At 41.1% G+C, this 25,149-nt stretch overlaps 1 protein-coding gene across 11 annotated transcripts in view; it reads right to left on the bottom strand.

The window, feature by feature from the left end:
- The window catches only part of FAT3 (FAT atypical cadherin 3), a 416,215-nt gene that overhangs the window by 56,309 nt on the left and 334,757 nt on the right, over positions 1–25,149 (bottom strand). For all 11 annotated transcript variants that reach the window (XR_013926224.1, XM_080376579.1, XM_080376583.1 and 8 more), the window contains 4 exons: positions 19,995–24,068; positions 12,471–12,667; positions 11,399–11,552; positions 8,475–8,708 (listed from right to left, as the gene is read on the bottom strand). Coding sequence is in view for 10 of the 11 variants with exons in the window: in XM_080376579.1 (XP_080232705.1) it covers positions 8,475–8,708; positions 11,399–11,552; positions 12,471–12,667; positions 19,995–24,068 (4,659 nt within the window). In the remaining variant the exon portion in view is untranslated. The remainder of the gene's footprint in view (positions 1–8,474; positions 8,709–11,398; positions 11,553–12,470; positions 12,668–19,994; positions 24,069–25,149) is intronic.

Below are 25,149 nucleotides of genomic sequence, written 5' to 3'. Positions count from 1 at the left end.
TTTCAGCTGTGTTGGGGTTGTCCTTTTTGGTGGGAAGATGAGATTTGGCTGGTTGGCTCACCAGCCCTCTCTCTTCTAGCAGAGATGTACATAGCCCAGGGTACTGGCTGACATGACGACATGAATACTTATTTCCACCAGTGCTCCTGAGTGATTCACTTCCTCATGCTCATCAGACATAAGCTTGATTATTTTTCTGAAGTGGGAGAGTCCATTTTGGATACACCTGACTTACGGTTACACATTGCAGCTGACAACATTGGGCAACATAGCCAGAAGCAATGGAATGCTCATGTAGAGAAATACATATACAAAAACATATGCATGTATGTATGTCTGTATATACAGACACAAACATACATACACGTTTCAGTGATCTGGTTTAAATACAGGGCTTATTCAGCCAACATAATCCAAGAGGTACAATTCTTCTTGCCTAGTTCTTTGCCTCCATGTTGTTAACAATGTCTTGGAATTCTCAAAAATTAAAGAAATCAATAGAAGTGACAGAGTATAAAAATAGCAGGAATCTTATCAGGTAATCTAATTTATCCCTGCACAAAGAAAGGATCCCCAAACACAGGCCTACCTTTTGATCATGAACTTGCATAACCTCCTTGGGTAACACACCTTAGTGCCTCACTTTTCTTACAACTAAAAATCTTATTCTGGCTTTTTGCTGAGATTGAATCAAAATAATAAAAGATGAGGGCAAAGAAAGAACAAAGGTCTACTTCCTTCCTCAGAGCTACTTGTCTGATATCTGAAGACTGTTACACTTCATCTTTTCAATTTTTTTACCCCTGGCACCCCCTCTCAACTGTTTTAATATTTCCTGGTAGCACACATTTTCCAGACCTATGATCTTTCTTGGAAATCTGCAGGTAGCCCACATCTCCCTGGGAGTGCTGTACCCAAAACCTGACACAGCCTTTCAGGTCAGGATTTGCCAACACCAAGCAAACAGAAAGAACTACTTCTGTTTTTCAGCATTACTCTTGTTTACTCATCTCATTAAAGTATTTGCCTTTTCACACCGGTATGAAAGTGCAAACACACATTCAGCTTGCGATTCACCATAACACAGCTGCTCCTCTGCCCTTCTGCTGCCCAGACAGTCATTACCCAGACAATACTGCCACGCTTAGTTATTCTTACTTAAACACAGGACTTCACATTTATCTTGATGACTTGCATTGTATTTTTCCACACCACTTTTCCAACTGTTCAGTCCCACAACTATGACTTTGACACTACCCAGGGTACTTGCAGCTCCATTCTGCTTTCTGACATCTAGCAAAACAGACCGTATACCCACTTATCCATCCAGGAGTGAAAGCAAGAGCAATGCTGCACCCAGTATCTTTCTTAACTTATCCCTCCAGTGTAATAGCCATTACAAACTCACCTGATAACAGTTTCAGGTAGATCATGTTTCCCTAGCTTGCTGATAAAAATACCATGCGGCACAATGTCAAAAACCTCACTAAACCTAAGCCATACTACCCATAATATTTCTTTCTAAATGGCCTCTTTGCATGTTGCAGAAAGAAATGAGATTGGTTTGATGACTTCTGGTTGCTGAACACAGACTAGCTCTTAGTCACCTTGATATATATATATATATATATACTCCTTATTGTAATGCAAGTTGGATGACTAAGTTCCCCTGACTACCGATCTGCAGCTTTAAAAATCCGTCCCTTTGAAAGATTCAACAAGGTCACAGAGACTGAAGACTGGAAGTATTAGGTCTCCCGAGTGCCTAGGCATGGGAAGCAAAATAAGCAGTATGAAGTAGGGCTTGTTTAGGCAGAAACCCAAACTTTCTATCATAATCCCCAAACACCTTGTTTGCTTACCTCCTAACACTAGGTAACTCTAAACTCTACAGAGCCTGACTATTATTTTTTATTTGGCAATTTTTCAGGGGCCCAATGTGCTGTATCTCCGCATTCCTAGAAGTGCTTCTGCTTTTATTAGGAAGGCAAAATGTAGGTTTTCTCCTGAACAACTCACTGGGTGAACTTGGACCTGTAGATGTCCTCAGGACTGGCCAGCCCACCGGGGCATGTGGGGCACTGCCCTCCCACTCTCCTTATGGAACAGAAGTCTAAAGGTAAGGACCTTTCCAGGAAAAAGTAACAAAAGGTACATTGCCATAGACTATGATTTTTCGCTTAATAAACCCTAGGGAACAGAGCCCAGAACACCAGCCAGGCTACAAAGCAATTCTTACTCATGTCGTCTTCTTTTCCTCTGGCTGATTCCTGAATCCTTTTTCAAAACAACTTCAGTGACGGAGGAAAGGACCCCCTGCTTCAGCTATAACCGCCTACTTGTGCAATGTTGCTTTGAATAGCTGCAGAAAAAGGAATTAATAATTTGGGTCTTCTGTATCCTGGATTAGTGCACTAACCCCTGGACTATTTTACAAGTCAGTGAGGCAAAGACATAGGTAAAGATATAGGAAGTTCCATGTACGATTTAAAGACAATGTACCATCCTCTGGGAAGTATCTTGTAATATTTATTTTACAAAAACTCTCAGAAAATATCCAGAAATAATCTAGCTAGTGCTGGCATCATTGTCCAAGTTATCTACCTGGTTATCTACCTGTCAGCTGTTGGATTTTAGTAAAACTTCCATCAACTCTCTTCTTCTTGTTATTCGTGTTTTAATCCCTGCTTTCTTCCTTTTGAGACCCTGAACACCTCAAAAGTTTCTAGACCCATTTTAAGGGACCTGCTCAACATAAACAAACACGCAAATTAGAGGTTTGCTGTATACTGACTTCGCCAGCAAATGCCAAAATAAATACCTACTGCAGCATTTCTACTACTTTGTTACCTGCCATTATATATAATTCAGAAAACTGCTCTTCAATCAAGTTGTGACTGTAATGCACTTCTCTCTGACACTTCTGCAATCTCACCTGGCAGCACTTTACCCTTCCCCAAGCTCAGCTGTGTGTGCAACAGGCTCAGTTGCAGTAATTCCTTCATGAGCAAAGCCCATCGTTGATAAGGTTGAAGTCTGTACTCGTTACTTCCATGTACATGTTCTTGAAAGCAGTGGACCCATTGGACAACCTAATGGAGTGATTTTTTTCTATGCTCTGCTCACAGCACTTCAATGCCACTTTCTACAAACAAGTGATAAACCCTGGAGAACTGTCTATATTCTTCAGTTATTGTTTTTCATAGATAGTTCATTTTTATTGTTTTAATGGTTTCTTCATTTTCCTCCTTGACACAAGGAGAGGACAAGAAGAAAAAGAAGATATAATATACTTGCTTCACCATGCTCCTGGAGGCAGGTACACTCCAGACTGGACTAACTGAATCCTAAAGGAGAAGTTCTATTACCATTCTTTCCTTGAAAAGACATTTCTTACTTTCCGTGTACCTCACGAGTGCATGTGCTAAGGTTTTTTTTGGGGTAGGTTTTTGACAACCCAAATCTTCACTGAAACACTGAAATCACTGAGGTCAAACCTTGCACGGAAAATATCAGATTTGTGACAGATTTCTTCGAAATCCAAGATAAAACTTTCTATCAGAAGCTGAAAGAAAATGGCACTCCTTCCTGCAGCTCGCCAGGTTCCCCAGCTGCACACCAGGCAGATGACAGGCCACAGTTTTCTCCCCTGTACTTCTTGGTGAAGGTCAGGGTTGGGGAGCCAACGTCTCCTAGCGAGAAGGTCAAATGGCTTCTCCAAAAGGGCTGTGTCCCTTCTGCGGCAGCTCTTCCACTTTGTTCAGGGATGTGAACAATCCGTGCCCCATACCAAGAACCAGTCTGATTAGACTTGATTAATTTAAACTCTCCGCATTAAACACAAATGCACTAATCAGATGATTACAGAATCTTTCTCATAAATCTTGGTCCAAAAAGTACTGAATTCTATACAACTCTAAAAAACATAACCAAATTCAGCCATAATTGACCTGTATAACATGGTGCTTTAACTTATTTATGGGAAAGCCTCAAGTTTCATTCTGGCTCCCTGAATTAGGCTTTCAACACCCATTTTTCCCCTCACACCCACCTGAGTATCAAAGCTTCAAATACCGAGAACAAAGAACAGAAAACCAGGATCATCATTCAAATCTCTCCACCCTCAAACTAGCTGTATGGGTGTTTTTCTGAACTGATGAATACATCTCAGATTGTTCTGTGTTCTGCTGCGAGGCTACAAGCCCTGCAAAAGCTGGGAGGCATCTGTAACTCTGGGCATCCTATGCACAGAAGTGGGAAAGTGCTTTGGCAAAAAAGTACCACACTGCTTGTTATTTTTCTAGGTTGCATTACTCAATGCTATTAAATCTGCTACTAGACATGGGAGAGTGTTTTCCCAAACTACACTTTCAGCAAAATCTCTTCTGGCATTAATTATTCTTTGAATTATGTCCATCTTGAGAAGAACTGGCAGCCAGAGAGGGCATCAGTGTGGGTTTGCTGCCTGTCTGCACTGCTCTGCTAGGTCACCATGAGGATATTACACTTTTGTCTGTATCCACAGTGTGGGTCTCTGGTTATTCCTAGAGGGCCCCTGGGGTGCACATGCTGTATAGCACTCCATGCTTGCAGATATCCAAAAGCCATCTGGACACAGTCCTAGGCAACCTGCTGTAGGCAGCCCTGCTTGAGCAGAGTGGTTGGACAAGTTGACCTTGCGGAGGTCCCATCCAACCTCAACCATTCTGTGACTGGACTGTGTGAACCTTGCAGCACGACACCTCTGTATCCACATGGCCAGGAGACAGGTTTCTAGCAAGGCTGTCCAAACTGCTTCACCTTTGACTTGTCACCACAAACAGCCCTTGTGGTCCTCACCTTCAGCCCACAGTGAGGGCCCTTCCAGCCGCATTTGCTATTTGCACATGCTGCAAAATGGGACAGGGGAACACAGAGTCATTCCTGCTGGGAAGTGGACCGTGAACCGTGACAAACACAAGGCCTGGACATAACTACATCAAAGAATAGGGCAGCTGGAGAAGGAGGACTGCCTAGCTGGGCAAGCGAGTGGGTGCGGGCCATTGCCGTTTGAGGTGTGACTGCTATTTTCAAGGAAGAATCAGATCAGTTTGAATTGTGTCTCTGAGATTGTCCTAGATTTGGCTAACCAGACTGTAAACTGGGCACCAGCTGGCTCCGTGCAGGCTGCACATCACCACACCTCCTGCGCAACGTACTTGTAAGGGTCCTGGGCTGGAGCAGGGGCGTGGGGGTGAGGGACAGCTGAGGACAGAGCAGGGAGCTATTTGCAACCAAATAAAGGCCACTCCTGCCATTTATTTATTGATTTATTCATCTACGTGCCTGCATTCTTCTGCGCATCAGCTGCATGCAATACAAAGCACTGGCTCCAGGACAACCTAGCTCATCTATACTAGTTGGTTGCACAGGGAATAGGGGAGGAGCTGCACTAGTGGGTACCAATCATCGGGTAATGCAAAAGCTGGACGGCAGCAGTGGCATGCTGGCTGCCAAGGTTGTTCCCATTTCGAGCAAAATTAGAACGCCATATTCATCACAAACCCAGAAAAAAAATCAATAGGTCAGTGAAATCACTAAACTGACGACAACATGGATGGTGTGGAGCTGCCGGTGCCCCAGTGGTGATGAAGAGGACTGCAGAAGGACAGATGACGCACTGTTCATATTTAGTACAGTAAGTGCTTCTGCCTTCGGTAGACTACACCATTCGTCATCATGGAAACAGGCCTCAGCATGAAGGTCATTCACAAGGCAAAGTAGCTGCAAGTGAGGCAGGATTTAACTGTACTGAACGCAGTGCTGAGCCTGGACCATGTTGTCATTCATTCTTGCATTCCGCAAGCAAGGCTGCAACACCACACGCATGCAGACAACACCAGCAGGACTGGAAATGAATATGCACCTGCAGCTCAGCTTTGGGCTGCAGGTTTATTTTGAAGTTTACCAGTTTTTTAATACCATGCTTGCCACAAAGTCCCATGTAGGTTTTCTCAGTGTTGCTGCTCTAGCATCACCCTAATTCCTTTGCAATGGGCTGATGTTGTAGTTGTCTGATGGCTTTGCTCAGATAATTAACCTCACCATTTACTCCAACTCTTCTTGTGCCTTCATTTGAACAGGACGGAGAAATTTGGGACTTTGATTTGAAGACAGTGGGAAGCAGAAAATCCACTGCTCCCTGTGAACTTCTCCAAAAAACTGTAAAACCAGAATTTCTCTTTCATTTCTTAGTTTGCACATTTTGAGACCTGACGGTGGTGAGTTGGTAGAAAATATTATCTTGGGGAAATATTAAGAATTTCCAGTGGAAGCAGGATGGTAGAAGTAATTGTTTTAAAGTTACTAATATGTCTTAAGAAAGGGATTTATGTGTATTCTGTCTTCTTCAACTGATCATTTAATTTAAGATACCTAGCTATATGGAGAAGTTATGTAAAATTTGCTTGTCTGCTACTGAACAGTTAAAGCAATTTTCTTCTGTTGCATACTGTGAAGAAGAATCACGTCTCTTCCTCACTGTGTCCAGTTGATACAGCTAGTTTCTACGCATGCATCCAAATCACAAATATATTAAACAACAATTTGTGTTCCAGTCCTGAAGTTTCTCAGGATACTATGAGTTCAGGAATTTCAAGAGATATCAAAGGCTCAAGGCAGATATAATACTATTTTCCTGTTAACTGGAAATTGTCTTAATTATCCAACAGCGTCTGACCACATTTTCAGTTTTATATTAAATTGTGTTTAGTTGCAGACCACAAATGGGTTTCTCTCAACTTTTATCTCAATGGCTTCTGTACAGAGGCTCTTATCTTTACTGTACATGGCTCTTCAAAGCCCAAAGTAGAACGGGTAAATTCTAAGACTGATTGTAAGATGTTTCCTGGATGTTAAAATTTGATTTGTATGATGATTACTGGCTCCACTGATGTTTTCAGGACAACGCTCCACAAAACCTTACAGGAATAGCATAGCTCATCAGGAATATCAATAATACATTTTTCACTGTGATGGGAACATTACACTACCTGAACTCACTCATTATGCAGCAACGGGGAATCAGTGATTTTAGTGCGGACTAATAGAACAGTAATTAATATAAAATCCAATTTTAGAGACCAGAGTCAATTTTAGATGATACAATGGTCTTGTTTAATTTTCAGGTCTCATCATTAAGTACATACATAGCCCCTTCTCATTCATCACATGCATCCCTCCCTTTAACTTATCTAATTTCAGAAGGAAGATGTAGCAATTAGCTCATGGTTTTTTTCTTTTCATTTCTAACCATCTTATTATGTAAAGTCGGTGCTAGCAAGAACTTCTATTGACACCTTTTTTTTTCTAATTCTTTCTGTCTCCCCTCTCCTTGAACGTCATCGCACCTATGAGAAAAATGGTAATTAAGATAACAGTGGAAAGCACCAACACTGGGTCTTCAGACTGTTCAGTAGTTTACTATCAGTAATTGACTTTTCACTGCAGGACAGTATTATAACTTTAATTGTGATTTTTCAACCATGGCATATAATGCAGCTCTTCATAGATATATTAATGGATGTTTGCTGCTCCATTACTGATTCCTGTATATTTATATTGTCAGCCTTAGTAACAACTAAGACTTCCAGCACATACTGTACTTCAGAAAAAATCCCACAATTATAACATGAAATATTTTCTCATTTAATGAAAGGTCTGCTTTTTATGTCAAGCTACTGAGGCCACAGTTTTCACAAAACATCTCCAAAAACACAGGAAAAAAACCAACAAACATTGGGATTTATTTATTCCAACTGAAGTGAATTAGCTAAAAAAAATTCTGATATTTGGTAGATCCTACCACTGTGTTATGCAAAAAAACCCCTTTAAATATTTATAATTGGGCCCCGATGTCAAGGTTAAGGTCCTCATATAATTAACTATTACACTTTAAAAGAATGTCCAGTTAAATAACAAGAGCGTTTGTAATGTGCATTCATCAACAATAGTTTCATGCTAAGGTAACAAGCTGGAACAAATGGGAATTACAGCAGTATAAAACTTTAAAAAAAAGCTGTGGTTAATCAGGTGTTGGTCCCTATGGCAGGTAACTATATTATTTGCATAAATGGAGGCATGGGTATTCCAAACCATGGCTCAAGAAAAGAGGTGAGGCCACTGGAGGAAGAAAGCTGGAATTCACCGCCAAAACTATCATTTATCCCTAAACATAGCTATAACCAATTAAGACAATAAAAGACTACATGTTTCTATGGCTGCTGCAATGCTTTTCTGTTTGTAACACCATTACATCAGGCTCAGCCACAAGCATTTCAATGTAAAGAAAGAGAAGAGATAAAAATGGGGAGGAGGCAGAAGCAAAAGGAGGAAAGAATGAGGAAAGCCAACAACAGAAAAATACATCAGTATTGCAATTCTACCAACCCCAAAAGTTTCCCTGAACATTAATTACTGTTTGCAGCATTACTCACCGACGTCAGGATCAGTGGCTTGGACTCTTGTTAATAGAGCTTTAGTGGCTGTATTCTCATAGACACAAGCAGTGTAGTGATCAGATGAAAACACTGGTGGATTATCATTAACATCTTCTAAAATAAGATGGATTTCTGATTGGCAAAACCTGCCACCACCATCTGTGGCTCGGGCAACCAAGTTGTACACAGGGATTTTCTCTCGGTCAAGAGGGGCCAAGGATTTCAGCTCACCTAAAATTGATTAAAAGCAGCAGCCATCATTACTACTATAGCAACATCACTAATTCTAGATACTGTGAATATCTCAAACCCATGTATTTCACAGGAATAGGAAAGAGGAAAAAAAAAATCAACCTTGATTATTCCAATGAATGGATTAAAAACTCACAGCAGTATCACTTCTCACTCCTCTTTACCCAACAGTGAGCTGCCAATATGAGTGAAGGGATGACAAGCCACTCACACTGGCCTTCAACAGCCTACAACTTCACCCATATAACATCACTGTGTTTTCCCAAGTCTGTCTTTTTGTTACGCTCAAGATTTAGAGACTCCCAGACAAAGAAACATGTCCTAAATCTGATGACAGTAGCCATAATGAACTCTAAAAGTTTTCTAATGCTACTGTTCAAAAATAACTTCAACATCCCCTCTCTTCTCCCCAGAAAGTAATCTCCAACCAGCTCTAAATTCCTGTAGATACCTCTGGCATCTAGTTTGAATCAAACTTCTTATACAGAGATGGGTATCACAATAAACACTGACAGCCACAAAAAGCCAGCTTATTCAGCTGGTGAGAGCTTTACCCATGATCCATTTTCCACTGCATGGATAAACAACCACAAAACATCGTCACATCAGCCAACAGCCACTGCTAGTCAGAGGGTAAGCTTTAGGTTATTTTTTTAAGGGTGTAATCTGCAGATAAATACAAAATTTGTCCTTGAAGAGGGCAATACTTCCCCTTCCATGCACTGCATACATCTCCTCTTCCAACAGCAATGTTATGGCAATAGTGGGTGCTGCCTACTGCTAGTCATGTGGAGGAGGCACTGCATGCGGAAGGACTTAGTCTATCATTATGGAAACAAAATTCCTAAAAATAACAGAGGGGTGGGATTTTTATTCATGGCAAAATTATTTTATTTAGCTTCATAACAATCATAAAATCTAGCTCTTAGCAAAGATCGGTATCTTCTTCCAGACCAGCTGCCAAATGTACAAGACCTTAGTAGCATTCCACTGTGCCCACAAATTCATTATTGATTTCATTTTCTGCCCAAAATCTGTGTGTAACAGTAATATCTTTTTTACAAGGTCTAAATATCAAGGTGGAAGAATGAAGTCTGAAGATGAAGGAGGACCATGCTGGCATCTTCCCCTCCTCTGTATCAAAAAGTCTCCAGGGCAGGCATATGGAGAACAGGGAGGTGATCTGAGACAACTTTACCAAGGGCAAGTCCTGCCTGACCAACCTAGTGGCCTTCTGTGATGGAGTGACTACATCAGTGGACAAGGGAAGAGCTACAGATGTCATCTGTCTGGACTTCTGTAAGGCCTTTGACACAGACCCCCACAACATCCTTCTCTCTAAATTGGAGAGACATGGATTTGATGGGTGGACTGTTTGGTGGAAGAGGAATTGGTTGGATGGTCACATCCAGAGGGTAGTGTTTAGTGGCTCAGTATCCAGGTGGAGATCAGTGACAAGTGGTGTCCCTCAGGGGCCCATACTGGGACCAGCACTGTTTAATGTCTTCATCAATGACACAGACTTGGGTTTGAGTGCACCCTCAGCAGGTTTACAAATGACACTAAGCTGAGTGGTGTGGATGACATTCCTGAGGGATGGGATGGCATCTAGAAGAACCTGGACAAACTTGGGAGGTGGGCCCATATGAATGCCATGAGGTTCAACAAGGCCAAGTGCAAGGTCCTGCACCTGGGTCAGGGCAACACCTGGTATCAATACAGGCTGGGGGGTGAAGGGATGGAGAGCAGCCCTGCAGAGAAGGACTTTGGGGTGCTGGTGGATGAACGGCTGGATGTGAGCCAGAAATGTGAAGCCTGTATCCTGGGCTTCATCAAAAGAAATGTGGCCAGCAGGTCCAGGGAGGTGATTCTGCCCCTCTGCTCCACTCTGGTGAGACCACACCTGGAGTACTGCATCCAGCTTTGAAGTCCTCAGTACAGGAAAGACATGGACCTGTTTGAGCAGGTCCAGGGAAGGGCCACAGGGATAATCAGAGGGATGCAACACCTCTCCCATGAAGACAGGCAGAGAGTTGGGGTTATTCAGCCTGGAGAAGAGAAGGCTCCAGGAAGACCTTATTGTGGCCTTTCAACACTTAAAGGGGGCTTATAAGAAAGACGTGGACAAATTTTTTAAACTGTTGAGATAGGACAAGGGGTGATGGTTTTGAACTAAAAGAGGGTAGATTCAGACTAGATAGGAAGCTATTTTTTACTTTGAGGGTGGTGAGACACTGGCACAGGTTGCCCAGAGAGATGATAGATACCCCATCCCTGTAAACACTCAAGTTCAGGTTGGACAGGGCTACGAGCAACCTGATCTATTTGAAGATGTCCCTGCTGTTGCAGGGACGTTGAACTAGATGACATTTAAATGTCCTTTCCAACCAAAACCATTCTATGATACAACTGCGGTCTAAGTTGAGGTCTGGCAGGGAAACAAAAGGGTGGGTATCAACTGTTCTGATTATAACATTCAGCCTGTCCAACAAACACATCCTTATTCCTCCCTCCAACCACTACCAGTTCAGAAGTGGTCATCCACACCTGCCATAACTGGAACCACTGGCTGATAAAGAAGCGTAACTGAACTCTAGTTAAGGAAACTAGTACCCACTGATGTCGAGGGATTAACAAGAGTATTCAGAAACATTCAGTTGTCATCTTACCATTTTCTGGATCTAAGAAAAATTTATTATTCCCAGCACCATAGAGAGAATAGCGAATTTCACCATTGGACCCAATGTCAGCATCTTTAGCACTGATTTTAAGAATGACTTTGTTTGATGGGATGTCTTCAGGAAACAGTGCTGTGTATGCAACCTAGAGACAAAAACAGAAATGTAAGCTATTCTGTAACAGTATTTTACAGTCTTTGCACAATTCCTTACAAAATCTCTCTCTAGTGCCTCTTTCTATATAGGAAACATTTTTCCTTTATGCAACACATTCCTAGAAATTCCAATCATTGTTAAGCTTTGAGGTGTCACTGAAACAATGTCAAACTATGACTCTTCATAAGGCTCATCTTAAATGCAGCTTCATTTTTTTATCTTCCATTTGTTTCACCAACACCCATGAAATGGAAGCTTTGACGTATGTGCTAACGAAAAGAACTGTTTTTATCAACTCATCCAGCAGTGTTTGAGGGAGATACAGGCTGATTTCCAAGTAGTGCTTGCAATGACAGTGTTCCACCAGTGATAATGTAGTGATAGGAATTAATCGAGTATATACATACATGCTCACACACACACACACACACATATATATATATATATATATAAAAGATTCTGTGAGCAGTACCATTAAGGAATCTTGTGTTTCATCATGTCTTTTCTTTCACACAGACCTTTCTATTGCAGTACTATCAGTTCCCCACACCGCCTTTCCACAGAGTAAGAGGCAGCCAGCGCCACGAAAGCTGCAGGCAACGCTGCAGGCACTGGCTGTGCGGGAGGTGCAGCTCCCCGTGCTCCCTCACAATGCTTCGGTTTTCCTCAAGCCAGCTAGGGCCGCTGTGGACAAGGTTCCTCCACCAGCTTTACTAGAGCATCATCCTTCAATCTTGGCTTCACAGGACTATCCTCCTCCTCTCCCAGATGTCTCCAGATTCTCCAACTAAGACCTTAAGGCTGAAAATAGGCGTCGCCTGTGAATACCTGTAAATAGCAGCGACATCCCTAGGGAAACCATCGCTTTCAACACAACAGTCGATTGCCATGGGCGTTGCTAACTCACCTGTTCACAAACTGGATTATTATCATTAACGTCAGTGACGGTCACTTCCACGGCAGCTTGGGTTACAAAGAGGCCATCTGTGGCGGTGATGTTCAGATAATAAACGTCTTGCTCTTCCCGATCTAGAGGCCTTTTAACATAAACCTTCCACTCATTCTGAACCAGTCCCAGAGCAAACTTCCCTTTGGGATTCCCTCCTGCAATGAGACAAGCAAGACACAACGGGCTGGGGCATTCCTTCAGAGCTCCCACCTAGTTTAAACACACGGACACATCACAGAGGACCTGAACCAAGCAGCTGTCATTTGCTTTACAGTCATCGGTGCTTTCAAACTTGCAGACTCAGGAAATCTGTAATGAGATTACACTCCCTGTGTTTATTGCCCCCCGAACACCTTGTATGAAAGTGAACCAATAACTTTCAGTGGAAACAAAATCCATTTAACAGAGCTGAAGATGATCTCTTGTTTAGTTCCCCGTAAGGGCAATCAAATTCAAACTGTGAACAATCAATAGGCCTCTCAGGCTGGTACAATTGTCTTTCCACTTAGTCTCAGGAGAGGATGTAATACACCGTAGCTCTTGTTACCAAGACAATTTCATTAGCTGTTGATTATGCAATCAAGGACTAGAAGTGGGTTCTATTAAGGAATCCTCTAATGAAAGCTTTATCATACAGCTGTGCCATTCTTCTGCTCATTAAAATTCTAGTTTTAAAAAAAGTTTACATGACACAGGAAGACACATTAGTATTAAATAGTCCTAACAAGAGGTCATTTGAGGAGCTGTTTGAAGATAAGCAGTACAATTAGATCAAATGTATCCAAGAGCAAAAGCTGCTGAAAGAAGTGCAGGACGCGAAGCACAGCAGCTTTTTATCGTGCCATAACACTGACACTGAACCCTGGCAATGTTGCTCTTCCACATCATTAAACTGCCTGGTGAAAAAAAGCAGGTTGGAAGAGGGAAAGTTTTGGTCCTTGTCATCCTCAGGAAGGAAGGAAGGAAGGAAGGAAGGAAGGAAGGAAGGATGGACATGTCACATGCAGAAGGGTACAATAATCAAGCGGGCACAGTTGTTGCTAATGTTTCCAACAGTTATTTACTCCTTCATCTGAAATGGTATAGACCCCTGCCTCCCCCATGAAGAAACCACCATCCATCACCTTTCTCTGAGCCCGATCTTACCCCCCCTGCCAGACCAGAAAGTAAAATCTTTTAAACCACTCTTGTGGCTTAGCCCCAGCAGGCAGCTGAGCTCCACACAGTCACTTGCTCATTCTCCCTCAGTGGGAAGGCAGAGAGAATCGGAAGGGTAAAAGTGTGGAAACTCATGTGTTGAGAGGAAGTCAGTTTACTGGGTAAAGCAAAAGCTGTGTGTGTAAGCAAAGCAAAGCAAAATAAGGAATCCGTGGCAGCTGTTCAGCCATTTCCATGAAAGCAGGGCTTCATCACCCGTAAAAGTTACTTGCGAAGTAACTTGCCATCACTCCGAACATCCTCCCTTCCTCCTTTTTCCTCCACCTTTTACTGCCGAGCATGACTCACACAGTATGGGACATCCCTTTGGTCAGTTGGGTCAGCTGTCCCAACTGTGTCCCTTCCAAATTTCTTGTGCAGACCCAGCCTACTTGCCGGTGGGCTGGGGTGAGAAGCCAAAAAAGCCTTGTCTCTGTGTAAGCGCTGCTTAGAAATACCTAAAACATCCCTGAGGTATCAATACTGTTTTGGTCACAAAACCAAAACATAGAACTGTATCAGCTGCTATGAAGAAAATTAATTCTACCCCAGCCTAAGCCAGTAAAGCCAACTACCAAATCTTCTATGCCCAGCATCTAACATAACCTCACTCTGTAAAGACATATCTGTGCATTTAGCAATTCAGGATAGAGCACTACAGTCACAGCAAACTCATGTGCTATAGAAACTGTGAGGACATAGAAAAAAGCATCACACTGCTCCACTGGCTGGACTTTTAATTCCAGCTAACCCACTAGTAGCTCTTTCCTCACCCATATAAGCTTTCTCCTGTGCTCTCCCATGCAGAAATGCAATCTGAGAACACTTTCTGTGTTTCTCATATATATAAGTGGTACAAAAATATTAAGGGAATGCTTATTCTTTCTTGTAACATGATCAAGAATGTCAAGCATGCCTAGTGCACTTTTGCTTACAACTTATTAAGGGTTCTGACATGTGTCATGGGATCTGCCCAAGCTCAATGGAAAGACCAGGCTCTGAGTAAATAAATATTTAGAAAAAAAAATAATCCAAGACTGAATTTATTTAAGCTGGCTCTACTGTCAAGTGATTAGGTGTCACTATTGTTGCTTCTGGTGTCACAATTCTGTCAGTTCGCTGGGACTTTCTTAGCAAAAAATCAAGGAAGAGAAGATCTGAACTTGAAACTGAGCTTAAAAGCAAGCAAAAAAGTATAATGCACATTTCATACCTTCCTTTTACATCAAAGAGCAGAAAAGAGGTCACAGGCTATAATCTATGCCGCCTTCATTAGCTACCAATGACAAGATAGACTGGTTTCTATTTAATATGAAAACTAAGTCAATTGAGACAGACTGAGCAAATCCTTCTTGTTAAGCATCACCATTTGCACCAGATGTAACTGTCAAAAAAGCATGTTGTAATGAACAAGGTTTCCAGAAAATTAGTCAGGCATTATAAGTATAAAAGGCCCTCTAATCATACAGAGAGGAAAACTGATATATCAAACGTAGGTATTTTCTGCTGATAGAAAATCACCTTTTTCAATCACAAAACCAAGCAGATCAATTTTCTCACCAATTTCTACAACAGTCTGGAATAGTCATCAGAGGCCACAGCTAAACCTTGTTTAATCTGTTGTGTGTTATAAACACCCATTTCTCCTAAAGAAGGTTACACAGTATGTCGATGTGCACTACAGGGCAGATCCGAATACAAGCCAAGGCAATGAGAATCTGTCCATTGACTTGAGTCTTAATATGACTTCAGGGAGGGTAGACCCTTGCTGATTGACATTAATTTCTCTCTATTCAGTTCAACACCAGCATAAAAAGCTTAACTCTCCTTTATAAAAGGCTGTAATCTTGTCATAGTGAGTTTAATGTAAACCATTAATAAAAATGGTCTTGAATATTCTTACTTAGTTTCATGATATTGATCAGTGCTTTCCTGCATATTAGTTCTTTTGTAAAACGAAATTATTAACTGTCCTGACCAATTATAAAGCAATACACTCAAGGTACGGGTATCCCATTGCTAGGAAAAGAGGAAAGGTAGAATCTAATTAAAATCAGCTGGTGGCTTTTATGGCTGGCAGTAACACTAGCTTGGAGCAATTTTAAAACCACTGTTGCTTTGTTGGTGATGGAATGTTTTTTAAATCATACATAGGAATTTGGGAGGAATGTATATATATGTTAAAAAAAAGGTCCTTAGGATCCCCCTACCCCACTTTATTCCACCAGAAAAGGATCAATCTGAATGACCAAGTAACCTGTGCAATAAGCAGCAAACGTGTAACAGTTTATCTGCATGCCTTTTTCATTAGTGCTACCTTTCAGGTTTTTTGCTTCTCCAGACTGGCTATATACTTTGTTGACAGAAGACAAAGGTGGAAGTTGTACTATAAAGTGTAACAGAAATAATGAGATGTAAACACTAAAATACTGTCAAGGAAATACTCTTAAAAAAGGAAAGGCAAAAAACCCACACTGTGGCCCAGGGAACCATTTTCTAGTACTCACACATATGTCTTGACACAGATCTCATTCTGCAGTGATTAATTAACTTTTTCACTAATATATGTAAGCAGATTCAGTTTCCTAGGGGCGTTCTAATTAATTAGTTTTTCACTCTGAATAATGTAGCTTTTCTAAATGGAAGCCTCCTGACTACATGTATTAATGGGTTCTTTAAAATCTTTTGGCAGTTTTCTTATGTTCTACTTTGAACGTCACAACAGTGAAGTGCTAGCTACAAAAAACACTCCAGTAACTTTTTAGAGAGGCTTTGAGGCTAAAAGAATCAGCATTATCTTTTATCTTTTGTTACTTGAAGGTTAAATAATGCTCTCCCTCCCTCCCTAGTCAGCAAATAGTACAAAGCCAAATCAAGCTCAAGTTTTAAAGAAAGAAAACAGCCAGATACAAATGAAAAGCAGGGACACTGTGATCCAAAATAAACAAATCCTGACACACACCATTACTAAAACACACACAGAGGGAATTGTAACGGCTAAAAGAGAACTGAAAACTGGAAGCCAGCAGTATCAGTTTTCACTGCAATGTCCCAACCCAGGAGGGGGAACTGAGTATTTACTAACTTACTTAGTTTCTCATTTACATTTATGCATTTATTTAAATACTTTCAATTTCCAATTAGAAATTTAAGCATTTGCATCACATAAAATCAATAGGTTTATCCTCCACTCCCAGTTTAAGATGTTGCACGTTTACTAAGCTGCTGGAATGATAAATCCAATCCTCTTAGCTTTACTATCATAAAATTGCAGACACTGTTCTTCAGCTTGCAGCACAAGTCCTCCTCAAACACTGAAACATCCATTTCTCCAGAACTCAAGGATCTTAAATACAAAATAAAAACAAACAAAAACCATCACTTTGCTCGTACAGGGCAATCAACCCAGTAAAAACCTACTGCGTATAATAACAGTTCATTCTTCCAAAACACAATGTCCATCTTCCTCATATTCAGCAGAGCCAAAGCTTAAGGACTATTGTCTGTCCTTAGTTTTCCATGCCTGACGGAGCTTAATTAACATCACTGAGGAACACAAAACCCTTTATACCAAAGTCTTAGCAACTCTTCTAGTGGTTTTTCCTTGTTTGCCACTGTTAAATCTCAGTAACATCTGTCTGGGTCTAGGCTGGCTAAACATCCTAGCTAAACACCATCACAGCCCTGGTTTTAGTCAAACTGCCTCAACTGATACAGGTGGTAACCTCAAACGAGCTTTCAAAACTACTGTGCTCCCTAAGTGCATTTGTGTCACCTGTGCTTCCTACTGATTTTCTATTAAGATGTGTATCGGTGCTTTTGCTTTGTGAACATCTCCAGGTGCTATCAAACTACAAATGACAAAGGGTAAGTGTAAAATTTTTGTCCCCCACCATCAAATGCAGATGAAGGTAGATTTGAAGATGGCAACTACTTGCCAGTCATTACAGAAAGCAATCCTAAACTGAAGGATTTAAAGACAGAATATATATTTATTCACCAGAACATATCTACCCTTGTACAAAGTTGACCAGAAGACTGCAATAAGCATCTGTATTTCTCAAAAGAGTGCAAAGTACGCTTCAGTGATCACATCTGACCCAGAATGTTTTTTTCTTTCAACTCCTAAATGATAATTTTTCCCACCTATCTTCCGTGTGCTACTCTTCTCCAGGTGCATTTGCACAAAGCTGGTTTTGGTGGATCCACATGTCATTCTAATAATTTGTTTTCTTCTTTCTTTTTGTCAGCATTCCTCAGGGTTTCTTTATTGTAAGCACAGGAGTTTCTATGGCTCAGAATGCCTACAGAAAGCCACAGCTTTTGAATAATCATCTAGCTAATCTGATTCCATGAAATATTCAGCTGCAGTTCCTGAGCTCAACTTTTGAGGTAAAGTGTGAATAGACTATTTTGTGAGTTAAACTCTAATATGTTCTGACATTTTAATCAAAAGAACCTAATTTGTCCTTGTGCATTTCCCAAATTCAAAGGATATAATCAAAGACAGTAGAAGTTCTGAGCTTATACACTTTAATAATTGTACAGTAGGAATTAGAGAAAGTTTTGAGCTTTCACATCTAATATTTTCAGAAACCGAAGTACCAGCAAAATAGCTAACATTTTTTGAACTATGATAGAAATCAAGGTACTGAATGTTCTATAGTTTTTGGGTCATATGTGACAGTTACTATTCAAAAGTCCAGTTTTTGCTAAATTGACAGCACAGGGATGTGAAGAAAATATTATTATGTAACTAAAAGCATCATTAAATATAAAAGACTTCAGAACACAGAGAAAACCAGTACCTTCAGCTAATGAACACAGTGCATGAACATATCTTTGCTACAAACCTGAAGGGTTTGCTTTTTCTCTAGAATAGAATCCCTAAACTCCTTCAAACACCACAAAACCTCTAGGATGAGGCACTACTCGCTTACTTTTAGGTATGGGGAACTGAGGCACTAGCAGCTAATGCACCTCGCCCAAGGCCTCCAAATCCTGTGCTTTATCCACAAGGCTATTTTTGCCCCTACTTCTACAACATACCACACTATAAACACACAGTCTTTGCAAACCTTTAAACTGAATCCAGACTTTCAAATAAATGGTCAGAATGAATTGTGGTTGCTTTGAAAATGAAATGACTTCTGATGTGTAACGCAGGCAGTCTGTGGCTAACTGGAATATCACGCCTCTCCTTATACACCATCCCACAGCCATTTCCAATCTGACAGCTAACAAAGGGGTAGGAGCCTTATCCTCCAGAGCAAAATATACAACCTGTTACCCTGTTAGCAAAGTCATTTTTGCCCATAGTCTGCTTCCTACATGCAGTCCTGTGTAATTCTAGCCCCAGCGAGAACAATGTGAATTTGTCCCAATAATCTGGTTATTACTAGATAATTAATACTAGCTCTTGGATTGTGAAGGCTGGGGGGAGTGACAAAGTTGTTCCCTACAAAAATCTATTGGACAATGCAAGCTGTAGGCAGAAAAATAACTGCAACACCCTATCACTCATAACATACTCACACAAAAGCTAGTCTGAATCTAGGAGAAAAGAATGATAATAAATATAGCACAATAGGAAAGAGCAATGTTACCACATTCTGAAAAATATGTTAGCAATGTAATCGAAATTGCCTTATGCTGTATATAACAATGCATGGCAGCTAACCAGTGCTTCTAAGGGGATTACTATTTCCCTGGCCAGAAATCTGTGCTGATAAGAAATGGCATCTCCCCACTCCTTCCAACATAAAATTCATTCCTTTTTTTCTCCCCTGCCATAAATAGTGGCATTTCAAAATGAGTCCTGCATGCACTTTTCTATCTCAAAAATAAAAGTGCTTTTCCAAAAAAAATGTAAATGCTTAGAAATAGAAGGATTTTCTCTTCTATGAGAATAAAATGTTCTTCTTCCCTTGGTTGAAACATTAAGTCATGACGGTTTCCAAGCTGACACATCAGTTATGATGGGTTGATGGGGCACACTATATTGCTCTGCAGCAAATCATAAAGCATTAATCTTGGAAATTAGAAAAGGAATAACGCAGACAGACAGACAGACAGACAGGCAGACACACATACTCCCTTTCTCTTTTCTCACCTTTGCTAGCTGCTGGAAATTCTGTCCAAAAAAAAAAAAAAATAAAATGCAATTTTCTGATTCACAGTGGTAATTTAGCTGAAATCCTGCTAAACATTCACCTAAACCTGGAAACATGCACAGTTCTTCAGTAAATTTGGTTTTGGGAGAAAATCATGCAAGCTGTTTCTTACCTGTAATATGGTAGCTAACCTGCCGGTTGACATCAGACGTGTCTTCATCCCAGGTGCTAAGAACAGCCACAACCTCCCCTGGAGGGTCACTCTCCTTCACCGACCCTCTGTACACCTCATGCTCAAATATGGGTGCGTTATCATTTATATCTGTCACAGTAACTGAGACCAAGGTGGTTGATGACAAGGATAAAGCTTCACCCAGATCCGAGGCCACCACTGCAAAGGTGAAAGCAGGATCCTTTTCATGGTCCAGATCCTTCAGCGTGCTGATCCAGCCACTGTTGCTATCAATAGTGAATGCTTCTGTGATCTTCTCCAGTTCTGATTCCACTGCAAGTGTATAAGTGACCTGCCCATTTGCACTTGAGTCTGCATCAATTGCTTTAACTTGCATAAGTTTCGTTCCTATAGGCATCCCTTCCATTATTATAGCATCATAGCTAGCTGTTTCAAACATGGGCTTGTTGTCATTTACATCCAATACCTTAACCTCCACATCCACAGTCAACACAATGTCTACTTTGTCTAACTGGATGGTGGCCGCAACTTTGAAGTGGAAAGCGGGATTTGTCTCGTGATCGAGTCTCTTATCCAGTTTTATGAGCCCTGTGTCCTGCTCTATGATGAAAACCCCATCTTTGTTATTTTCAGTCAGCTCGCCATTAACTGTGCTATACAAAGCACCCTGATTAGGCAAAACATGCAGAATGTCAATGGTGCCACCTATGAGGGTATCTTCTGCTATAGTAAAAGAATACTGAGGTTGAGAAAAGGAAGGCAAAATAGTTTCTGGGGGTAAAACATGGATGTAGACAGGAATGAGGGAATGCTTTACAGGAATGCCACCATCAACTGCTTTGACAAAGAATGACAGAACTGTGTTTTTCAGCTGGTTAAAGCTACCCTTGGTGACCATCCATCCATTGTCTGGATCTATTTCAAGGAGATCGGCTACTGAAACAGAGGCTTCGCTATACAAAGAATAGGTAATTCTGGAATTGGCTCCATCATCTGGATCTACTGCTTGCACTTGGGTCACCAAGTAACCTTTCCCAACATCTGCTTTGACACTTGCTCTGTATTCAACCGTCATAAATTGAGGAGCGTTGTCATTCTCATCCACTACTATCACTCTCACAGTGCAAAACGTAGTCCTGCCACCTCCATCAAGGGCTCTCAAAAATATACCGATATCACTTTCCAGTGGGTTCTCCCGGTCTAACCTCTCAGTTGTCAGAATCTGCCCATTGCTATCAATCAAAAATCGGTCCTTGGCGAAGTCATTTATTATCGAGTAGCTTATATGGCCATATACGCCTGAATCCCCATCTGTTGCCTTCACATGGATTACCTTAGTTCCAGGAGCAGCATTTTCTCTAACCTCTGCCACATAAACACTCTGTGAAAACACAGGGCTGTAGAGGTTGGCCCCGAGGATCTGTATGTGCACCTGAGCTGTGCTGGTGAACAGCCCGTCTGACACAGAGACGTTCAGGCTGTACATGGGCTCCATTCTCTGTTTGCGATGATTGGAAAGGGTGATAATACCACTCTTGCTGTCCATAATAAAGCTGGTCCGATCATTTCCTGATAGGATGCTGTACTCCAGCCTGTCAAAATCAGAGCTGTCAGCATCAGAGGCTTGGACGCAAGTCACAAAATGACCCCGCGGTGCCAGTTCGCTCACATACGATTCATATATTAACTGGTTAAAAACTGGAGGGTTGTCATTCATATCTGTTATTGAAATACTAACAAGAACCTCGCTGCTTAATGGTGGGAACCCATTATCAGTTGCTCTGACTTTCAAGGTGCACTGCTGTATGAGCTCATGATCCAGCATCCGGGCTGTCAGAATTAGGCCGCTGGTGCTGTCTATGTGGAAATAGTCCGTGCTGTTAAAGGTGTCCTGGACTATCTGATACTGCACAATCTTGTTATTGTCAGAGTCAGCATCAATCGCAACAACCTGCAGTACAGGAGTTCCAATCAAAGATGCTTCAGACAAAGTGGCATTATAAGCCGACTGATCAAAAATTGGAGGATTATCATTAACATCATTAATGATCAAGTCCACAGTGACCTCAGCTCGAGCGCCAGTGAGGGCATCACTGGCTCGTACCATCAGCTTGAAAACAGAATTCATTTCATAGTCCAGCGGGCTAACGACACTCAGAACTCCAGTATCAAAGTCGATATTAAACTGGTTGTAGGGATCTCCATCGACAATGATATAAATGATACCCTGGCCTTCTGGACTAGTTGCGTTTATGCTTAAAATTGGCGTGTGCATTTCTACATCTTCGTTCACAGAAGCTGTATAGAAGGGCTTGTCAAATACAGGCATCGCTTTGTTAACAATAGTAATGGGGAGCTCTACTGAAGCAGACAATGATGGGTTACCCCCATCTTTTGCAAGAATGACAACCAAATACTCTATATTCGACAGATCAGAATTGAAGGCTTCTTTTAAAGTGACGCTACCAGATCCTCTATCAATTTCAAAATGTCCATAATCTTCCTTCAAAAGATATGACACCTCACCATTTTCACCCTTATCTTTATCAATAGCCGTCACTCGATATATCAGGGTGCCAGGCTCAGCATCAACTTGCACAGCGGCATAGTATGGAAGCCCTACAAACACTGGAGCATTGTCATTTATGTCCTCAATGTAAACCCTCACCACCACTCGAGCAACACGAAGATGATCTAGTTCACGGCTTGCTTCTACCACCAACTCATACAGCTCTTGCTCCTCTCGGTCAAAGGGGATGCCAGTTGTCTGAATGACTCCTGAGGTGGATTTGATCTTAAATTTGTTGCCTGGGTTTAATATACTGTATTTCAAAGGCTCATTGAGGCGGTTACCAACAGCGTTCACCACAGCAATCTTTGTGATATTGGTACTATTTTCTGAGATAGAAGTGGAATAAAAATTTTGTGTGAAATGGAGCCCACTATCCATGGCTTCTTTTACCATTATTGTCACCATAGCAGTGCTATAAAATTTCCCATCAGATACTCTTACTATTAGCATATAATGGTCTTTGGAGAGGCTATTGTTTTTAATGGTGAGTACCCCTGTGCTTGAATCAATTAAAAAATGGTCCAAATTGCCTTCAATTAGACTATATGTTAGTTCAGGAGGGATCTCTGAATCTGGGTCTGTAGCCTTGACTTTGAGAACCTCAACACCAACATATGTGGGCAGGAGCAAGACGGTCTCAAATACGGCCTGGCTGAAGACCGGTGGGTTGTCATTGACATCAGTTACCTCAATGGTCACTTCAACTGGGCTCTCTGCTGTGAGCTGGGGATTCCCACTGTCTCTAACATGCACATGGAAGTGGAAGTGGGCTATTGTTTCATGATCTAAATTTGCGATTGTTCTGATTGCACCTGTGCTGGAATCTACTGTGAAATACTTTTTTGCAGTAGATTCAACAATCTGGTAGACAAGCAAAGCATTCTGGTTGCTGTCAGCGTCAGTGGCACGTATCACAAGAGGACTGTTATTGGCACTCCGGACTATGCTGTTTACAGGAGCCGCTTCGCTTATGCTGCCTGAGTACTGAGAGAAGAGAAAAACTGGTGGGTTATCATTTTCATCAACAATCTGAATGTTCACAGTGGCATTTGATGCCATGCCTGCCATATTTGTTGCCTGTACAATGAGATGATAGGAGGAAGCACGTTCATAATCAAGGGCCTTCTGACTGGTGATCACTCCAGAATATGGGTTTATAGTGAAGACTCCATCCACGTTTCCATCTTTAACCTCATAAACTAACGTGGACTGACTGATGGCAGAAAGAGAGATGACAGAAGTACCGATATCCACATTTTCATTAACCTCTGCTTGGTACTCTTTGAGAGTGAATTTAGGGTGGGAGTTGTCTGCCATCGTCACAGATATCCGCACAATTGCTGTTGCAGACAGAGGCGGAGAACCTTGATCAGTCACTTTGACTGACAAAACAAACTGTCCCATTGTGGTTAAGTCTGGCTCCTTCAGTAATGTAACGATCCCTAAAACTGGTTCAATCTTGAATGTGTTTCCTGTATTTCCTAAAACACAAATATTGGAAGAAAATTAGAAACTAAATACAGCACACTTAATGATAATTTAAATCAGGAACAATTAGCTGTAATTTTTTCAAAGGATTTATTGAAAAAATCCACCCCAACATAATAGAACTGTAAAAGCCCTTCCAGTCTTCCTTTCTGAAAATCAGGAAACTCAGTAGATGGAATAGGTGTTCAAACTTTCAGAAATTCAGGTGCTGTTAACTACATCTTGATTTTGAGTATCAACATCTGAGCAAGTGCTGCACGTACATTACTCCTACTGAAGCAGGAAAAAGCATACCTAAATTATGGGAATTAGTCAAATACATGTACACCTAAGGCAAAGAAACTAGATCAGAGGCTAACAAGCTAATTACATGACAAATGGATAACAACTCAGGCTCTTAATTGAAGGGGATATTAAGCAACCATAGAGAAGATTACAGTAGTTCAAGACTCAAAGAACTCAATATAAGAAGGTTAAAGTGGCATTTCGAAAAATAAAACAGAATAAATAGCATAGAAAAAGAGATTCAAGTACCTTGTGGCACAAAGGTTTATCATGTGGTCTCTGAGGAGGACAAATTTAGACGAATGAGAGCTAGCAGAAAATGTCATTAAATTTCTATTATAACATGAAAATGGGGATATCACTGACTGCATAAAGGTAAAAAAAGTGAGTTTGGATCAAAGACCTTCTTTGGGGCCTTTTTTTTTTTTTTTAGTCTTTTTGCCAACCTCTTCTTTAACAAGACAGATTCAAAACTTTTGATACATATCCTTACCTGTAATTAGAGTTCACCTCTATTAGGTAATCTGTATTTTGCTGGCTCGTTGAGTGCCTGCTTAAAGTATAGGATGCTGCATTTATATATGGCATGCATAAGCACACAGACTCTTTTTCTGAGTTTGATTCCAAATTCAAACAGCACATACTGATTACATTGATTCCAATCATTATAACATGTTCCTGCTATTGTAATTTACACTTTAAAATCTAGAACTGCTTTCAATCTACAGTCAAGCATCCATCCATAACCTGGAGAGAAATATGTCTCAGGTCACTGTTGAAAAACAAGAG

The sequence above is a fragment of the Falco punctatus genome (assembly GCF_963210335.1).
Source record: "Falco punctatus genome assembly, chromosome: 2".
Taxonomy (NCBI): domain Eukaryota; kingdom Metazoa; phylum Chordata; class Aves; order Falconiformes; family Falconidae; genus Falco; species Falco punctatus.
Note: the sequence above shows the minus strand (reverse complement) of the source record. Positions and strands in the feature narration are given on the sequence as shown.